Here is a 20,761-nt window from a genome sequence, read left to right on the forward strand (position 1 = left end):
TTGAAATAGTATTAATAATTAAAGAAATAATAAAATTGACAGCGGCGACAGTTGATATATTGATTTGCTTTGTAATAATGCATATTGCATGATTATACGCGTACAATATTCTTACATAGTTCAATACATTTTAACTATATAATATGTTAAATAGATTTACGTAGGTATAGGTAAAGGTACCTATATTTCATTGATATACTTAATTTGTTATGGTTAACACCATGTATTATAGAATGTGATAATTTTCATAAAATAAAGGAAAATACCTTCAGCGAGCTGTAGATTTTAGTTCTAGCCTTCTAGGTCACTTTGTATGGTCGAATAAAAATGTGAAAAAATACATTTTTATTTGTAATATTTATAATTGTATATTTGTCATGAGAAATGACTTACTGGTTTTAGGTACTATATTATGTATATATAAATATATTATTAGATACCACAACACAAGATAATATTTAAATCGCGTCGTACCTCGTACATTATAACATTTTAAATATAATTTGTCATGACTGGTTGTATTCTACAATGTACTTTGTATAGGTAAGTACCTCGTACCTAAAACCTTTAATTTTTTCTATGTATGTTTATATTAAATATTGTAACGATGGTTAAATCATTACTTATATTTTGTTAACATAATATGTATATAACAGGTACATATAATATATACATATACATAATACATTATGTATCTTATAAACATAGAATGTAAAATATGCTGACTAAATATTAAGCTTCTCCTGTAGTACCTATGTCTCACGGGTTATTATTCTAAAGCTACAACCAAATACTAATATGTAAGAGAACAACAGTTCTCCGCGATTACCATCACGCGCACTTGAACTCAGAGACTGCAGCATAAATTGGTAAACGTTAGTTGTAAGTAATAATAAACTTTATATATTAATAACTATTTTAATAAATCCACATTAAATTGTAACATTAAGATCCTAAATTCCTAAATATCATTTATGCTTCCGAATTAAGGTTAAAATATATTCAAAAGAAACTAATTTCTTCCCTGAATATACAATATTATTTAACTGGTCATTCCCGACCACGTTATAGTATGTAACATGTATTACGTATATGTATAAAAATATAAAGTGCCCTTGTTTTGCATTTTGAACTTTGAAGTTCAAACAATGGATTAAAGTGACCGTTCACCTTAGATTTTACAAAAATATTTATAGTAGGTGAAGTGTATATAATATCTATTATAATATGATAATGTTTGTTTATACCCACCTTAACAAAAACGCTGAACTCCTCAATGTCCAATTTGTCCTTTATTAAGATGACGAGAGCGTGAAAAAAACATAGCACGTTGTATTATAAATAAACTGAAACAAGGTAAATCATATTATATTATTATTATAATTTAACACTCCTTCAAATTAAGTTAATCATACAGTCATAATAATATAATATTATAGTCCATAAAATTGCCGTATTCTAAAAATACAAAAATAAATGATGAACTATTATTGTATAAAATAAATATAACAATTAACAACAGTAGGTAGGTAAAATAATTTAAAACTATCGATGTTCATAAACTATTAAAGTCTTTATTAGACTTTAATAGTTAAATAATATATAGACTTTAAGAAGGCTTAAATAATATATGAACGTTTATCAAACAAGACTAGGTAGGTAAAACTGCACAAGTATTACAAGTATTAATATTTCGAAAATGTTATTCTTACTCGATAATAGACTCCCCATTCAGGCTTATCCATCAATTCAATTTCTGGTTCATATGTAGTTACATCAAACTCAAATCCAAGTTTATTTAAAGGTATTTTGTTTTTACGCGAAAAATTTTGGAGCACACCCGATAAGAAAGACTGTGTAAAATAAAAACCAGAAAGCCAAAATACTTCTGGTATGCCATTATCCAGCCAGTCTTGTAAGAATTTTAGCCTAGAAAATCATGATTGACATCAATTAACAAGGTATTTAAGAATAGGTATAATATATAAATTGTACCTCTGCAATAAATCAGCTACATATCCACCTAAGGGTTTCAATGAAGGGTATGAATAATTCTTCCAATTTGGTGGTACTCGTCCAATGACTAGACTTGTATGTAATTCTTCTAAATCAGATGACATGACAACTTTACCTTTAATAGCTTTTTGTACTTCTACCAAAGATTTTTTTATAACTGACAGTAATTTGTTGAAACGTATCAATTCCTATATAGAATAAGATAATTAATGTTCTATCATACTATCTAATTTCAGATGTTCAATTAAAATATTCATTACATAAAACATCAAATAGATGCATACCAATCTTGTAAAAAGATACTTAACATTTATATTCAAATGGTGATTCAAATACATAAACTTATAAAGTATTTAAGAACAAAATAATACAAATACTTTTCAAACATATTCGTCTTCACTTTAGTATCAATACTTCCTATTATTTTTTCTCTGACGTTGAAAGTCGATCCTTGAGGACAGGAACTATTTAAACATGTATATTGTATACCTTACCGAATAATAAATTCAAAATTGTATATGTTTGGAAAAATATAATACAATTTATAGAATTCTGTGAATTACAATTTAATTTATTAATTTTCATTTTTCTTTCTTAGAATGATACAAATATATGTATACAAACTAGCTGATCCCGTGCACTTTATTGCCCGTTAAAAATGCCAACTCTATGTGAGACTCGATGGCGATAATGCTAGCAGTATATGCCTACCTTCTGTGTATTATTGAAATAACATGTTTTATATTTATTTTGATGAGCGGCTATAAGCGCAACTCAGCGTACTCAGGTAGGCAATGTATATATGCGTTTTCTATTGCAAACATTAAAGTCTTTGATTAATGATTTTATAATATTATAAAAGTAATTCGTAGGGTAAACTTTTGTTTCGATGAAAATAATCAGTAACGGTGTATCGAGTTTATTTTAGGAAGCTATAGAAATGTATAAAAAAACAATATATTAATGATTTTATTTTAAGTCAAAAATTGATAATCTTAACAAAGACGAGAGTATGAAATAATAAATCTAATACCTACTTTGATGTGAAAAGTATTCTAAATAGTATAATAGTTTTTAAATACTTTAACTGAAATAATTTTGTAAAGTAGGTATCTACTTTACGAAATTGGTACCTACCTACGTTGTAGAATTTTATAATTCCGAACGATATCATATATTATATAATATAACATTAAGAGGACGTCATACCCGCATGCCTTGTCTTCTTCTTACAAACGCATAGCGTAAGAAATTGTTAGTTCTCTAGAATAATTCATTTAGATAAATAATAATTCATAATTTTCTTTTTAAAATTGAAACATAAAAAAACCTGTGTCATCGACAAGATAATATTCTTACTTCTAAATTTGATAATGGGTCAAATCACTCTAAGATTAAACATGGCAGAGTTAAATGAATTATTGAGAACGTACAATTTGCTATGTTATGCATTTGTAAGACTGAGACAAAGCCTGCGGGTATGGTATCCTTTTAATAATCATATATTTATCTACTATAGTGGAATAATAGAATTTCAAAAATAAATCTATTCAATACCTGTCGTATTACAGTATTCATCGATTGTTCATACTTGATTGGATATTTTTTTGTCGCTTCAATTATGTTGAATAAATCTGGTATATTTTTCTCAATATTATTAGCTAACTCTGCTGTTTTTTCATCTGTCTCTTTATCGCCACCTCCCGCATTGATTTGAGATTGAGTTAAAATAGTACCATATAATAGCTAGTGTTAAGTGCAGCGATTATAAAATAAGAACAAAAATATTTTTAAAAAAACTACTCACTAAATTAGTTTCGTAATTATTTTTTGTGATATCAGCATTTTCGTGCAGTCCAAATACTTCTGGTTGCGGATTCATGGGTAAAGATTTAATGTATTCTAAACATCCATCAAAAGTAGTTTCTTTGGGAATATAATACAGTCCACTCTCAGAAAATGTGTAACTAGTAATTATACAGTATACATATAAAATTAAAAACTAGGTACGTCTATAATAATTAATAATAACATTAATAACGCTAGTTATGAAAAACCCAAGGCTTAAGTGTAAAGGTTGATTAAATTCAAGAGTTGATTAGAAAACTAGTCAAGAAACAATACCAAATATTATTATAGCGTGTGCTATATAAATATGTTACTGATTACTATTTATTATATTATCTATAATTTACCCAAAAATAATTAAAAACACTCCAAGCTTAAAAATAGAACCAATTTTTATTCCGAAAAATACAGACAAAAAATGCACCAATATGAACATTTTCTTTAACTTTTCTCATTTCTTTTTGATTTTACCTTTAACTTTTAAGGCTTTAACCATTATAAAAATTTTTCATCGCAATGTCGCAATCTAATACTTGGCGCATTATATTCCTAATACATTTATGGATATCATAATAACTTTATTGACTAATTAAATAAAATGTGTATGGCCAAATGCAGTCTTAAACTTAAAAAAAATAAAAATAAGTATAGGTATAAAATTTTATTTTCTTACGAATCATTATTAGTAACATTTGAGTTGAAAAAAGTTGACAGTAGAGATGACAATAAACGTCTATCATTGTCGTCAGTTACTCGACCACCATAATTACATTCACCAATTACATAAAGTAAAGCATCGTATGGAATTTCATCATAATCGTTTAGAAACATCTAAATTTAATTTGTTTTAATTTTTTACTAACTATAATAGTATAATACAGGTATGAGTTATCATTTTATAAATACATTTAGCTGCATCACGCTGATTTTCAAATCTGAATCGTTAAATTCATACGGAATATTCCAACCAAGTGATCCAAATTTTCGACGTTCTTGAATGATTCCATGGAAAAAACATAGTGAAAATAGTAACGTTTTCAAACCTGAGCTGTTCTTACAACTGATGAAGAAATCTGGATCATTGATAGGGTTAGTTGTATATGAGCGCAATAAATTTGCACTAAGGCCTTTCGGAGCTTCGTTTATCATTTTAATTCCTGGTTTTGAATTCAATAAGGTATAAATATGATAAATTTCGATCATTGATGTTTGATTTACCATTCTGTAGAATAGACACAGGGAAATCATCGGATGGATAACTTGTCAACCAGAGACGGAAAGATTGATGTGTACGACTGGGTATAATATCTTCATCACAAATGCGATCAAGTTCTTTCATCCAGCTAACAGCCAATTGACAGTTTTGTAACACAACCCATTGACCTGTTTCTATACCTGATTTTATCATATTAGCAGCTATTGGACCCTATATAAGTTATATTCCCATTATCACAAATTACAATACCTACTACTGACACAATCAATAATTAATATTCATATTAATATTTATATTACTTGGCCTTGACCAAGTGATATGGTTATTAAATCACTCGAACTAATTTTTTTGTCTTCAGAAAATTTTATCAAGCTCGACATTGGATCCGTTCCCGCTGATAATATAAAAATCAATGGACTACAACATGTCGAGTCTTTGTATGAGTCCTCCAAGTCAAACGATGGTGGTTCGACGTATTTCTGACCCATACTACTAACGATATATTGCTAAATATTTTGAAGTTTAGTTCAGAAGATTAGAAGTTAATTAAGTAATTGTAAATTTACAAATAAATAAAATAAAATATATACCTGTATAGCCGGAACCACTTTGTCAAAACGAATACACTTTATAATTACAAGCTTTTCTAGGCCGTTGATATTTTCAAAAGGTTCTGGAATAGGTGTGCTTTGTGGGCTATTTGAATCATACCAAATGCTCCACTCTTCATTTGAATTAATAATTGATTTGTAAAATTGATTCAATCTAAAATTAAAACTCAATGAAATCATATTATTTTAATTTTAGTGTACAAATAATATTATGCTTAATTTTTTATTTGTTTAATACAGACAATTATAAACTAAAGAATAAAATAATCAGAAATGAATTTAATAAAACTGATTACAAAGACTTAAATAAGAGTTATTTCATTCTTATGATATTTTATTTTTATCTAACTGTTCTACTAAGGAAATTATGAATTAAATGAATAATTAAAAAGATTCAACAACTTTTCATGAACACAATTTTTGAAATTAAGTGTTAAAAACGACAGCAACTAATATTTTAACACCTTTTGTTTATTATAAAAGCTTTCTATTTCAAATGATATTTTATTTTATTTTTAAAGAAATCAATTACTATTCCACTACATAAAACTGGAGATAAAATACAGTGTAATATTTGAAGACCTATCCCAATAACTCTTTCTATATCAAAAATTATTGGACATCCTTATTTTTTTTAAAGGTAACCATTCAATTGTGTTTTAAATCTGAAAATTCTTCAACTGACGCAGTTGCCTTTTCAAATTTTGTGCATACTAACCTAATTTAAACTGTACTTTTTATAATGAGGTACCTTACATAAATTTCTTGGAATCTATATAACTCAAAAAAATGTTCCCGACCCACCAAAAATTTACTGACTACCCACCAGTGGGAAACCACACTTTGAGAAACGCTGGTCTAATCAGTAACCTAACCTAGCTTTGATTAAGAGCTATTGATAATTACTAATTATTTTTCTATGAAATACCTATATTTATCAATTTTTACCTTGGTAATTGAGATGCTCGAACGATTTCATCCCACGATTTATCACTTAGCCAATTAGAAGCCGGATTGGGGTGCTCATTAGTTATCCCAACTCCTTCGGTAAGGAATAAAGTAAATAATTCCTCGTCGAGTAAGCTCTGTGACAAACAATTACTAAGAATGAATATACATATGACATATTTCTATACATTTAATCATATTATTACCTTAGACCGAACAATTCCAATTGTTAAAATAAATGAAAAAAGCAGTTTATCTTTTTCAAATAAAGACCTACAAACGTTTCGGTAAATGTTATAAGTGAAATAATCATTCAAAATATTTATTCTTTCATTAATGTCATTCGATTTTTCACTTTGAGCAATTGACTGTTACATACAATTTAGCAACAATAAAGTATCAATTATTATTATTTATTATGATACATTAAATTCAATGAATAACAGTGACTTACCTGGTAGTATAAGTTTATAAACCAAGATAATGAATATTGGTACATTGGATCAATGTTATTTAGATCAGTGATACAAAAAAATAAAACTGAAGAGTGACTAGATACAGGAATATAAACATCACGAGCTACATCAATTTCTTTTTCAGTTACAATAGCAATTTCTTGTTTTAGTTGAATGTCAGCTGATAGTGACTGTAAAATAAGTTATGTTAACATAATTTAGACTTTTTAGTTCTTACGAAGTAAATACCTACTTTTGATGAAGATAAGACTTTTATTGCTGATTCATCCTCTAGAATATTTCCTTCGGATGAAGAGAGGACATATAATATTTTGTCTTCAATTCCTTTGAGTAGTTTATTATTATTAGCACTTTCAAGTATTAACTCATTTTTCTTTTCCTCCAACTGAGGTCGCTCTTTAGCAACGACAATACCTAGCAATTGATCTTGCAGTCCTTGTTGCGTGATCATAAAGTTTAGTAAAGTTACCTAAATAATATACGTTTATTTATTTACAATTTAATAATATATTAATATATAGTTAAGTTTTATCACATCAACAATTAAAAAAACTGAAACTAAAACAAATTGAAATATTTGTATGATCTATAACTAGAAGATCTAGTGAAGTGAATTTAATTTATTTAAAAAATTAGAAAAATGCATAGGTATCATGAATACATTTTAGACTTTGAGCTGAGCAATAAATGCATTGATTTTACTATGATGAGTGTTTATTTAATTTATTTTTTGGTGTCATTAGTCACATTTTTTAGCAGTAAAAATGCTTAGATTTTCTACTTCAATATATTTTCTGGTAATAAAGTAAATATAGTTGGGGGGAGGGGGTCAACAGTAAAAATTCTCTATACTTTTCCTTAAATGTAGATATTAAAAAACGTTAGACCTTCAACAATTTTTTTGAACGTTTGAAATTAGAATTTTGATAAAATTCGTTGAAATCACTACAATTTTCAAATTATTTTGTAAATAATTCATATAATTTTTAATTCAATGTAATTTAATATACATTTTGCACACCACGAATTATAAAAAAAAAATGTTGAGCATAATTCCAAAAATATTTTTGACAAGAGTCTAAAATTTAAATTTAGTCAAAATTGGATATTTAAACAAAGAATAACAAATTTATATTTTGAATACAATTATTTTTTGTCATTCAAAAATATTATTTTAGATCACTTGAAGTTTTTACTCAGGTATGTGACTATATTTTACAATACACAATGACATTTTAAAAATATTTAGATTACGGCATTGTATATTTTATACCAATTAATTCTACGATGATTTATGATATAAATATTTACTACCAGGTACAATAATCAATATTCAATAGTATGATAAATGTTATATTTTCGGTAAAAATTAACTGAATCTACCAATATCATATTACCTATTAATAATAGTAAAATAAATTACTTTAATAGTTGGTGATATAAATGTTAAATAAAATATATTTTGTTGTTAGTATATTGGCTGACGTCTCCTCTAAAAATCTGTAGATTTAGTACAATACCTACCTATCGTAGAGGTAACTAGGTACATTTCAACTGAACAGCAAAGCAATTTTATACTTGCCCTTTTTTTTTTGTATTTATATTAACCAATAATAAATTGTCCAACATTATAAATATTAAAAATATTGACTTTGGAACTGACATTTATTTGTTGTTTTGTTTATTTAGACGAAAACACTTACTTTAACAGAAATATCTGGTAAATAATGAGGATTTCGAAGTCGTGTTGTGATGTAAAGTCTAAACGAGTGATTATATTCCAACAAATTATCGCCAAATCTCAAGTATTCAATTCCACCTTCCTTATAAATATTTCTCAGTAGTACTTGGTCTGTGAAAAGTCGCAAAATATAATAAGCAAGTCAATAAATTTTTTTTTATTTTTCAAATGTTGTATCATATAATCATTAACAAATTTGTAATCATACCAAGTGTAGCATCTATGTCTTCTTGTATATTTTCTAAAATCACCGGTAAACCTTGTTCAATCGCTAGTCGTATGGAAGTCATATAATTAGAATTTGACAGTTTAACTACAGAAATATTGTTTGATTTTTCCATAGTTTTTATCCATTTATTAGCTTGACCTTGGGGATCGATCATTAGAGGCCATCTCGTACCACTAAATACTATGATCCCATTTTCAACCGAAAAGTTATCAGCTGGCAGTCCAAATAAATTCCATTCTCGAATTAATAATGGTTCTCCTAACGTATGTATTAATGAAAACTGTTTTGAACATGGAATATTCATTTTCAAACACTTTTGGTTCCATTCATCAATTAGTACCTAAACATTAATTTTGTTTTTCAATGTAAATATTTCAAAAAATATACATACATGATGTAGTGTCTAATATACTTGAAGTAAAAATTTACAATTTCACTAACATTTCTAAAGTCAACTGTAAATGCCCCAAGGTAAGCAACAACGCCTGCGGATAACAGTACATCACCAATTGCGTTATCTAGGGTTGATTGCAATTCTAGAGCCGTTTGGCTCCATTTATATTTTTCTCCACTAAGACCACTAATTAATTGTTCAGCTCTGGTCAATTTTTGAGAACACAAGTCAATATTATCTTCCAGTTCTTTTTTTTCTTTCGTTTTTTCTGCAAGTTCATCTCTCAATGTTTGAAGCTTGGCCAAAACCCCGGAAAGCTCAGCTCTTTTTTCGTTAAGTTTTTCCATTTGTACAGCATAGTCCGTTTCCGCTTGTTGAAGTTTTTCTTTTTTAGGTCCGACAATTTTTATTACTTTATCATAGACATCCAATGCTCGTATCCATTTACAAAGGCCTTCACATGCATTAGAAACTGATTTGATACTAATTGGATTGAAGTCTGGATCACTAATATATCTGAAAATAAATCGTGCGTTTATTATTGAACACAAGAAATATATATAAAAATTACTTTTCTCTTATGTGTTTCATAACTGCAGGTTCTATATTATCTTTATCGTAAGTTTTTAAACTTTCTAAAAATTTAGTATCTGAAATTAGTTTTTGCGAAGGTCCCCAAAAATCTTCAATCATCCGCCCAGAGCCACTTGGATCTGGTTTACGTTCAGACTTGATTCCTTTCATTACACAAACTGCTTCGAGTACTAACTTTACACCATATGGTGGATTTTTCATAGATTTAACTACGGTAATATCGGCAGGCTTAAGAGTATTTAAAGCTGAAACTGCTGCTTCGAGGGCAGGTATGGCTTCAGCTAAATCACTTTCACAATCGTCTTTGATAGCCTGTGATGCTGCTGCAGCGTCATTAGCAAGGGCTTCATCGGCACCTACTATCTAAAATATATTATTAATAATAATTATAGAACATTGTAAAAAATATTTATTTTATTTTAAGAAGTACTTCTTTTTTGGCTTCGACTTTTACTGTATCTTGTTCAATTTTAACCATAAGAGCTTCAGTAGCCAACGAAGTTTCTACGAGTTTTGGTCTCAAAGCTTTTAGTTGATCTTGCATAACAGATACTTGGCCAGCAGCAAAGTCTAATTTTTTTAAACCTGTTTCATATCTATTCCTCAAAGTTGTAATTTGATCTACCTTCTTTTTATGTAAATTTTGAAATGTTTTTATTAATTCTAAATAGGAAGTTGGTGTGACATAGTTATGCCTTTTTAATGTTGAATAAAACCTAAAATTTAATATTTAAAGACAATTGTTATTAGAATTTAAACATAAAAAACAGAATTATCATTTCCAATATTTAATGTTGTGATTTTTGACTAAATGGACATTATATTTTTGACTACAAATAACAAACAGTTAGACGGTGATAAATTAAATAAATAGTTAAATTTTAATATTAACAAGGACTTAATATGTTATTTTTCATTAAAATAGTATATAATTTATTGAATATATACAATATATATTATACGTTTTATATTAATAAAATATGAGAAAATTCACCTAGAAGAAGCATCTCTAGTTGTCGTATGAAATTCTTTACAAATTATTACACAAGACGATGCAATATCACTGTGAATAGACATATCTTTTAAATAATATTCTGCAACTTTCTCAAGAGCGTCTTCTGGCCAAACTGTAAACCTATAATTTCGGACACCCAATGCTTGGATTAACTGAATTTCATTTCACTGCCAATGTACATTAAATTATACCATACCAGTCGATTGTGCAACAGTTAATGAGTGAAGGAAACATTCTTAAGCGGTTTCTTAAAACATCACCAATTGGTGACACAGCTAAAGTAAGATGAAGATTTTCTTTGACTCTTTCTATAAAGAAATTATATAAAGCGAGAGGGGTTGTTTCGACATTTAATCCCTGTAACAAAAAATCGCATTTGTTTTAAATCATTAATTTAAAAATCAGGTCTCACGAGTTATTAGTTAATAATACTATTCTAATTTCAAGTTAGGAATCTGTAAATAGAAAAACAATTTATGTTTATAAGCAGATCATGAAAATTGTAGGCCCCATAAAAAAAAAATTTAACCAAACAAAAACTGGTTATGCTGTCCAGATGAAAAATGTTAAGAGAAAATAACTGAACTTTCAGGTGTATTGTACAAGTTATAAACATTGATTGATGAACTTGCTGTTAAAATATAAGATAACAATGAATAGAATGATAATTTCAAACTAAATATTAATAAACCTTAATTGAACCAAGGAATAGGAATATGATTGAAGGGACTGACGAGTAATAGTGTCCCAATGCAAAAAACAAGAGACCTAAATAGAAATTGAAGAACATAGTATCATATCAAAAATTAAAAGAGGGGTAAGAAAAGATTGTTCCACTGCATTCGTTTTGCAGATGATATTGCGGATAGATCAGAAAAAACATACAAAATCCTTTAACCACTCTCACTAAAAAATTATAGAAATATAAAAATAATACAAATAAAACAAAAGCAATGGTGGTGACTAAAGCAAAAGCGATTCCTTTAGTAATGTTAGAAGTAGACAATAACTTAATAGAATAAGTAAAATAATTCAAATACTTGGAAGTACTTTAACCAGTGATGATTGATGTTCAGTAGAAATTAGACAAATAAGAGATATGGTGAAAAGATCATTTACCCAAAAAAGACAGCTGCTTACAAACAAAAAACTCAACATAAAGATGAGACAAATATTGTCAATTGAAGCGTACCGCTATATGGCTGTGAAATATGAACCATCAATGAACAAGACAGGAAATCAATTAAACGTGAACGTGAAAAAGAATGCTGAAATTCCGTTGGACAGAAATAAAAACTAACATAGATGTATTAAACCAAATAATGGAAAAAAGAATTCTGTTAAGCATTTAAAAAAAAAGCTTTTAGTATGAAAGAACTTAAATATACGCATTACATAACAATTGAAAATTATTTTTAACGATGCAAAATTGTTTCATATTCATTTTATTAATTAAAATAATAATATGTCCTTGATACAACTTACAAGGGTTTGAGCAATATTGGATACTTTATCTAAAATATCAACTCTATCATCAGATTGATAAAGATTTGGTATATCTCCAGTATTAAGTAACATATTTATATCTTCTACAAAGCCTTCATCAACAATTTGATTGTCAGATAAAAAAAATGTAATTGGATTTCCGTCACATCCAGCATATCTTAAAATTGTTTTCATATCTTCATTCCATTCATTTTTACCATAACTCCTTCCTATTTCAATCTGACAAAAATATTCACATTCCATTATTTTATTTAAATATATATTTTAATAGAATATAATATAACAATACTTGAAGTATTTTATAACCGGCAATAAATGTAGCCAACTTTGTAGCCGATTGTCTTCCACTACCACCTATTCCAACTAATAACAAATGGCCGTTGTCTTGCTGTAAGACTCTACTTACACGAGACACATGTTCAATAGCAAACTTAAACATAACCATTGATAATGGATTTTTAGACATAGTATTGTATTCGTTCAAATAATAATCCATTCGTTGGATTAGTTGTTTTTCACTATGAACTTCGTCATAAATTTTTTTATTTATATCCGGATCCATGTAGTTTCCATAAAATAGGTTTCGTAAATGATCAGTATTTAAAAAGCTCTCTTCGACCGGCATTAAATCGCTTAGATAAACGTCCATTGGTTGTTTCAAACAACTATAAGATGCTGTTTTCATCATTTCAAATAGTTTATTACGGTCGTCATCGTGGACTAATCTATCACCAAAAACACGCCATGTCTCATGAACCCACAGTCGAAACATTTTTTCAAGGGTTTTACACCGCGATGATGGTAACAATAGTATTCCTTTTATAACTCTGGTAAAATCTCGTAAGTTAAAAGTATAGTGAGATTTAGCTGGAGTTGGTAAAAATGTTGAGACTGCTTCCTTGTACACAAACAGTATTGCTTCTACAACACTCTAAATTAATTTTAATTAATATATATCTATGTTTTACAAAATTGCGAGTTTATACATTTCCTTGTAAAACGATTGGCTCAGAAAATCCTTTGTTAAAATGCCATTTTATAATTTGAGAAAATATTTTTGAAATGGTTTCTTGACTGAATGAGTCAACACCAATAGCATTCACATGTCTAGTGAAACGGGTAGTAACTTGATTTGAACCACCACCAGGGGGTTGAAGTACACCAATAAACAACTGAAAATTAAAGAAATCATTATTAAATATTAGTAATATTAAAGTAGGTTATGATACCTAATATTATATTTAAATGAACCTAACCATATCCAGCATATCTATTCTTGACATAGTTTGAAGATCATACCAATGACCATGATCAATCCATTGTCTTAACAATTCTATTGGTGGTTGAGCACCATATTTTTCAGGTAATGGCATACTTAAATCATCTACAAACAACATACATTTTTTACCAACAGATGGTCCAAAAACTCCTCTTCTTCGCCTGTATAATTAATATTTTATAAATTTAATTTTTTTAATAAAAGTTACAATAGTTGATATACTTGTCCAATTTGGAAATGATAATGTCTTGTACAGTGTTCGCTGCAGTCCATGCTGAGAAGTTTAATACATTAGATAAAAATTTTTCTTTTGGCAAATTAATTAAGTAGTCCAGCACAATAACGGATTTCCCAGTACCAGTGGGTCCAACAAATAATAAGGGAATTTCATTTTTTAATAATATTTGAAGAAAGTAATGCTGCTTAGCTGTTTCATCAGTTTCAATGATTAAATCATTTATCTATACAACGAATTTAGTCAATGTCACTTATCAAACTATTGTTCTTAATTCAAATTCTCATTAAAATATGAAAAGATGATATTATTAATATATTTAAAAAATATATATTTACTTTAGCATCTGGTGAAATCCTTTTAAAATCTATTTTTTCAGACCATAAGATCCATGAACCATTATTTTTCTTATCGTACACATAGTCATAAACTGTACCCAAATCTGGAAAAAGGTGGATTTTTGTCAACTTAAAAGTAATTGGTTTGTGATATTGTTCATCATTTCCCAGAAGAAGTTTCCGTAAAAATGTATCGAATTTATTTCGGCTATCGCCTTTTATTAAGGAACCAATACTCCAGATCAAACTAAAAATTGTTGTACATCCCACCCATATGGTTGAGAATGCAACTCCAGTTTCTTCTTTAATCAAACAATCCATTAACCTCGTGAAAGACTATAAAATACATTACACAGTTGTATTTAAATTACATAATTATTTAAAAATGCATTATTTACGTTGAACATATGATTTTCAGAAGTAGCTAAAAATAAACTACAATGTTTTTGTGTAAAAACAAATATGGCAGGTACCAGCCACTCGATTAAGTCATCCATCATAATTTTCTGTTCTGGCAAAAATTTAGAACAAAGAGTTTGTTTAAACGAAAGCCAAAAAGATCTCCAACCAAGCGACTTTGGTTCTACATAAATCATTCCACAGCGAGATACAGTTGCAGGTGAAGCTTGTTCTAAATTTGCAGGTTCAAATATCATGTTCATTCTATTATTCATCTGTACAAACATTTAAAAAAAATAAAATGTATCCAAATGGATGATACCTTGATCATAAATTATAAAATAAACAGTAGGTACAAAGTCGTTGATGTATTGTATTAACCTGTATAATTTCTCCAGACATTAGGCAAAGTTTTTTGTTATCGTCCAACACAGTATTCATATTTTCAACCCACACTGGATCAACAGGTCCATCAAATACAATCCATTTACGATCCATTGATACACTATTTGAAAATTCTCTGAAGACAATTGCTAAAACTCCTAAAATAAAAACAATTAGATGGTATTTAAAATTTTTTTTTAAAATTTAATTCATATTTTAAGAGTACTTACCATCATGCCATTCATGTGAAACTGCATCAAATGATCCATACAATTGACCAATTGTAATTGCTTTGGGATTGATAATTTTATATGTGGTTTTAAATTCTTTCATTATTGCTTTGCGATCAAGTTGTAAGTCACTCAACGATTCCGCCAAGACCTTAAGAAATAAATAATCGTTATTCTTGTTAAGTCTTGTGAAAACACTAAATGAATCAATATTATAAAGTTATAAAAAATAAACTAATCAATTGAGTACAACCGATAAATAGCTAATGAAAATTTAAAAAAGTTACAAAAATGTTCACTAGTCTTATAATTACACCGGACAATGTACTTAATACTTGTGTAGTCGTCAGTCGGGTACTACCTTTACTGATTAAATCTACCGGTTCGATTCTAGGGGGGTCAGATGCACTATCATAATATGTAACAAGCGATTAGTACCCCCTATATTATTACCTGGGGGGGGGGGGGGTAATAGTCGCCTGAGGTAAAAATCGCCTGCAGTGGCAGGCGATTATTACCCCCCTTCAATATTATTTCACCGACAGTCACTTTTCATAAATAGTAAATTTTATACTAGGAATATTATAAGTAATACTATATTTTTCTGATAAACCACAAATATCAAAAAAGTCATAGGCCATAAACTAAACACGGAGCTTGGCTAACGTAATGGCACAAGTCTTGCGAACTGTTTTTTAGGAGTTCACCCGAGGAAGACAAGAACTCCTAGTCGGTGACTTTTCGAATACACCTTCTTGTCTCTACCACCTAGAGAAGATTCTGATTCTGTATGAATACAGGACTCTTCCTTATTACATTTAAAATTAGTTTGACATACTACAACTGTAGGATTTAGTTTGGTATTGAGCCTGGTCCTCAACATCGCCGCCAAATATAAGTCCATCCCAAGTATATTATAGTGCAACTAATTTCTCGGGCAGAGACTTTTCTCTCTATCCCCAAATGTATATACTATATAATATTTTAATAAACTTATACATAATTAACAAACAGTGTCGCTTGTTCAAATTACTTAAACCTATCCTTCATCGAACCTGATCCGTACATAGCGGACACCACCGTTGAAGATCTCTTTTAATGAATGAAAGTGAGGGATCACTACACCAAGTTCAAAGGCAGACCTGGCCGTGATAGCCGACGATGTAGTGGAAAGGGGATTTCAAGTTCACGAACATTCCTCACCCACTGCGTGCTCACGTTAATTGGTTCGGGAGGAAAATAACGGTGGTTTGAACAGTTAATTTAAATGGAGTCATATTAATTATTAACTGATCGCTGCCGTGAATTATTCCATTTGTACTCTTGGCACATACTTAAACCATTCATTTGGATCATCAATATTTTTGATATTACTGTTGCTATTGTATCCTTAATCTCTCAACTTGCACAATTCCTTTTGGAATTAGTGTGATAGGTAATCTATACATGATATATGTATGTGAATCATTACAATACTTCTTAAACTCTTCAGACCTAAATGCAGCACCATGGACATATATCAGACGTGTTTGGTTACTGAATGTAGCTTGTAACAAATTCATTTTGTCCCCAACTTCTATTTGATGTAGTACTTTTAAGTTCTAGTCATAAAGAGACATTTGGTAAATGCATCAATAATAACTAGAAGATGCTTATATCCTTGAGAGGTATTTGTTAAAAAAACCTAAAAAATCAATGAGTCAAATATGTAATGGTAGACCAAATTTATCAATTGTGATAACTGTCAAGGAATTCTTCTTGTTGACTATGTATTCGAATGATTAAAATACCAGGTAAACATTTCATATGAAACTCTCCACCTTTTCACGAATATTTTGAATGGAAATTCGCTATCTAGCAGTTCGTTTTAATGACTTTTTTGACACCGAAATTGCCAACACTGAGACTACGAGACGATCATCAAATTGGTTGAGAACGCCTAATGAGGAATAAAATTAAAACCAAAGCCAGTTATGACCAAACGTTATACCAATAACGATTCATGTCAAAGACAGAGTACTCAAGACAAAACTCAAAAGGATAAGTTTAACCCTACATGGATAGTCATGCACGTCATGCATCGTACTGGAAATAAACGAAAACGAGAATGTGACAATACAGAAAGGAAAGCAGAAATCCAAAGTTCATGATGAAAAATCTGTTAAAACATTTAACGAAAAACCACAAAGATTCTATAAAATGTACATTAATTTCTTTTAATTCTTTTTTTTTTGTATACACTAGTGTCATAAGTTAATTCTCATATTATGCACCTTTTCTTTAATGGCACATTAATCCGCTGATATTGGGGAACTTCTTGGATTCGTCAACTTATACTTTTTATATTAACGAAATTAATAATACTCAACAAGTCAGAAACAAGTAGAAAAAATTCTATCTTACAGGCTGATATCAATATATCAATTGTGTCAATGGACATTCAAATTTAGAGCATTACACAAATTCCCGAATATTTGATTAGATAGAAGACTTTTTCAAATGATGCGGGCATGTACTACAAATTCAGGGAAAATATCAAATTCACGAACATGGGATGGAATCTCATAACTTTGGTGGACTTTTCCATTTATAGTTGAAAATTATAATTGTTAATGTCAAGTTATGAAGCTTGGGCAGAGGTCTGTACCGATCTACAAAACAAGGTCAATGTAGCCGAATTCTGGTATTCATACAAACAATTAGATCAATCAGTAAACTCATATTTATTAAAGATTGAAGCCAATCTAGATAATATTTGGATAGCAATAGAGTAGAACACCAACACATAAGAACGAGTTTTAGTTCTTTTATCACCAAACTAGCAAAAGTGCTTATCAGCTCAAAATCATTCTTAGATGTAAATTCGATTCTTCGAGGAATTAAGGATCTATCCATAGCGAAACAATCGACAAACGATTTATTAGAGAATCAAACCAGACTGTTCCAAACCACCATGAGTGAGATTTCAAAATAAATCAGCAATATTTCCGACCGTCAACAACAGCTTAATAGAAATATTCAACTTCTTCAAGCTCAGGCAAACATAAATTCGAAAGCAACTTAGAGCGATTCAATTGACATTACCAGCAGGAGCCCAACTCCCAATAGAACCAAAAATATAGAATATCCCACAGGTTTTGTCAATCTCTTCTATTTTCAAACTACAAAAAGATTTTCTTCTCATTGCATTTCAAAATGATCACTGTTAATAGTTACGATATGTATCATCCAATTTCCTTACCTTTTTATATAAGAGGTGATAACGCTATTATCATTAAACCAGAGGTATACTATACATTTTTAGCGATGATAGTGAATTATATTTCACTTAGACTCAACAGAAAGTGATTCTTGTACTAGGCTAAGTTCATACACTATTTGTAAGGGCAGTGAACCAATCCAACGGAGGGCATCCTCCAAAATATGAGAAGTTGAAATTCTTAAAATCCACATTTTTTTCCGATTTCATGCAAAAGTAAATACATATAACTTGATGTAAGCCTTTTTAATCGATTATCAAAGACAGATTCCTATATTTATTGTACACACTCAGAATTTATAACATTAAATTGTAAAAACTGTCAGAAATCAATCCAATTTAATATAAAAGGCATTGGCTGATTAAGTATGCCCCCTCTTGTACAATACACACAACTATGGCGATATTTTTGAAACATTGAACACATTTATTAACCATACATTAGATTTAGAACCAGAAAATCCATTATTTAATTAAGTCACATTCAGGAATTAGATATGGAAGATTTTAATCCCCGGACCCTCAGTCATTTTGGTTTATGTAAACATTTTTGCCAAGCAATCCACTTCCTAAGTAAGCTTCCAATAATGTCCATAATGGAACGAAAACATAATAAAACAACAAAACAAATAGTAATAGCTCCAATGGAATAATATATTTTACTGTATAATATTGTTGTACATTAATATTAGTAATAGTCATCATATTATTAAATGTTAAATCAAAAAAACAAAAAAACCTATGTCTATCAGCCAGATATAGCAGAAACCGAATGTTTATGTAAATAATATTAGTATAATAAGTCGCAGTTACTTCTCCAGTTTACCCCTGAGCTAATGTTATGTGTAAGTGTTGTATTATAGTTATATTATGGCTTATTTTTGTTATATGATATATATATATATTATATATATATATATACACCAGTGTCTACTATGTGACTACGAGACAGGATGTTCGGGCTTGAATTTGAATACCCGAAATTCCTACCCTGGATGTTTGAACAGAAAGACCTCTATGCCATGGCTGGTAGAGTAGTCCCTAAGTAAAACGCAATCAAGCAGAACCTTTTTTCGTTATAAAGAAATTTCATGTAATTAGTGATTAGCAGTAATTAATTAGTTGTATTAATTTGTAGTGTAAGTAGTAAGTAAACGTGTCTTTTAATAATTTCAATATTCTCTTCAAGTATTATTCTTTTAAACATGTCCTACTCTCTTGGCCAACGATAACAACTCGCCGGTACACGTCAGTAGCTTCTTTATTGACAGCGGCAATGACTTTAATTAATAAAAGTCAACATAAATTCAAATTGTAGCCAGTGTATAAGAGCTAACTTCTGGATTCCTATAGTATTAGTTTCTTCAAATATTTGTTCATTAGTGTTTATACTATTCACCCTATAAATCAGTGCTTTTCCATTATTATTCGCAAGCCTTGTTTGAGTTTTCTTATTTGCGCATTTTTTGCAAAGTAAAGCGCTTAGAACCTTTGTTTAGGTCTGGACTTTTCCTATGTTAATGTGTTGTAGATCCACAATCATAACATTTAATTACTGAGTTTTCTTGTTTATGACTAGTGTATTTCCTAATTATGATTACTTGCAGTACTATTAAAAACTTTACATATTTCGAGCTCTAAGATGTCTTTGACTTCATTTTAACATAGAACAATAGTTTTATTTTGAATTCGTTTATTGTCGTTGTACCAGAAAGCAGAGACTTGTGCACTTTACTATCCTAAATGCCAATAGTTACATTATTTTATAGTGAATCTTCCGACACTTCTCCTTGTTTTGCAATTTCCATAATTTTAAACAAATACTCTTGATGAAGTTCTCATAATGTTTTACTCTGGCTGTAAGGTATCTATTCACGTCATCAAAAGTTAAATTATTACTATACTCATTCATCAAAGACTCCCACTATAAAATCCATGACTTAATTTCAGTTTCAGAAGTTTTTCCTGCAAGATACTTTTAAATTTTAAGGTATGATTACTGTCACCTAAATAACTGATACACTTACGATTTACAAACAGCAA

General features: G+C 29.1%; 1 protein-coding gene across 2 annotated transcripts in view; it reads right to left on the reverse strand.

Moving 5' to 3' along the window:
- The window catches only part of LOC111034496 (dynein heavy chain 3, axonemal-like), a 31,058-nt gene that overhangs the window by 2,292 nt on the left and 8,005 nt on the right, over window positions 1-20,761 (reverse strand). The window contains exons 15-44 of one of the 2 annotated variants that reach the window (XM_022315760.1): window positions 15,460-15,610; window positions 15,227-15,387; window positions 14,845-15,120; window positions 14,447-14,782; window positions 14,096-14,334; window positions 13,851-14,034; window positions 13,581-13,766; window positions 12,884-13,525; window positions 12,574-12,813; window positions 11,285-11,445; window positions 11,068-11,208; window positions 10,504-10,789; window positions 10,051-10,436; window positions 9,527-9,995; window positions 9,065-9,425; window positions 8,819-8,967; window positions 7,348-7,584; window positions 7,094-7,285; window positions 6,846-7,007; window positions 6,640-6,776; window positions 5,671-5,845; window positions 5,380-5,586; window positions 5,083-5,290; window positions 4,771-5,021; window positions 4,538-4,695; window positions 3,824-3,983; window positions 3,574-3,762; window positions 1,996-2,204; window positions 1,713-1,929; window positions 1,252-1,290 (exon numbers count right to left, since the gene is read on the reverse strand). In XM_022315760.1, coding sequence (XP_022171452.1) covers window positions 1,252-1,290; window positions 1,713-1,929; window positions 1,996-2,204; window positions 3,574-3,762; window positions 3,824-3,983; window positions 4,538-4,695; window positions 4,771-5,021; window positions 5,083-5,290; window positions 5,380-5,586; window positions 5,671-5,845; window positions 6,640-6,776; window positions 6,846-7,007; window positions 7,094-7,285; window positions 7,348-7,584; window positions 8,819-8,967; window positions 9,065-9,425; window positions 9,527-9,995; window positions 10,051-10,436; window positions 10,504-10,789; window positions 11,068-11,208; window positions 11,285-11,445; window positions 12,574-12,813; window positions 12,884-13,525; window positions 13,581-13,766; window positions 13,851-14,034; window positions 14,096-14,334; window positions 14,447-14,782; window positions 14,845-15,120; window positions 15,227-15,387; window positions 15,460-15,610 — 6,909 coding nt within the window. Of the gene's footprint in view, window positions 1-1,251; window positions 1,347-1,712; window positions 1,930-1,995; window positions 2,205-3,573; window positions 3,763-3,823; window positions 3,984-4,537; window positions 4,696-4,770; window positions 5,022-5,082; window positions 5,291-5,379; window positions 5,587-5,670; window positions 5,846-6,639; window positions 6,777-6,845; window positions 7,008-7,093; window positions 7,286-7,347; window positions 7,585-8,818; window positions 8,968-9,064; window positions 9,426-9,526; window positions 9,996-10,050; window positions 10,437-10,503; window positions 10,790-11,067; window positions 11,209-11,284; window positions 11,446-12,573; window positions 12,814-12,883; window positions 13,526-13,580; window positions 13,767-13,850; window positions 14,035-14,095; window positions 14,335-14,446; window positions 14,783-14,844; window positions 15,121-15,226; window positions 15,388-15,459; window positions 15,611-20,761 lie in introns of both variants that reach the window. The other variant, XM_022315761.1, reaches the window with a different exon arrangement.

The sequence above is a fragment of the Myzus persicae genome, unplaced genomic scaffold (genome assembly GCF_001856785.1).
Source record: "Myzus persicae strain clone G006 unplaced genomic scaffold, MPER_G0061.0, whole genome shotgun sequence".
In the NCBI taxonomy this organism is placed as follows: domain Eukaryota; kingdom Metazoa; phylum Arthropoda; class Insecta; order Hemiptera; family Aphididae; genus Myzus; species Myzus persicae.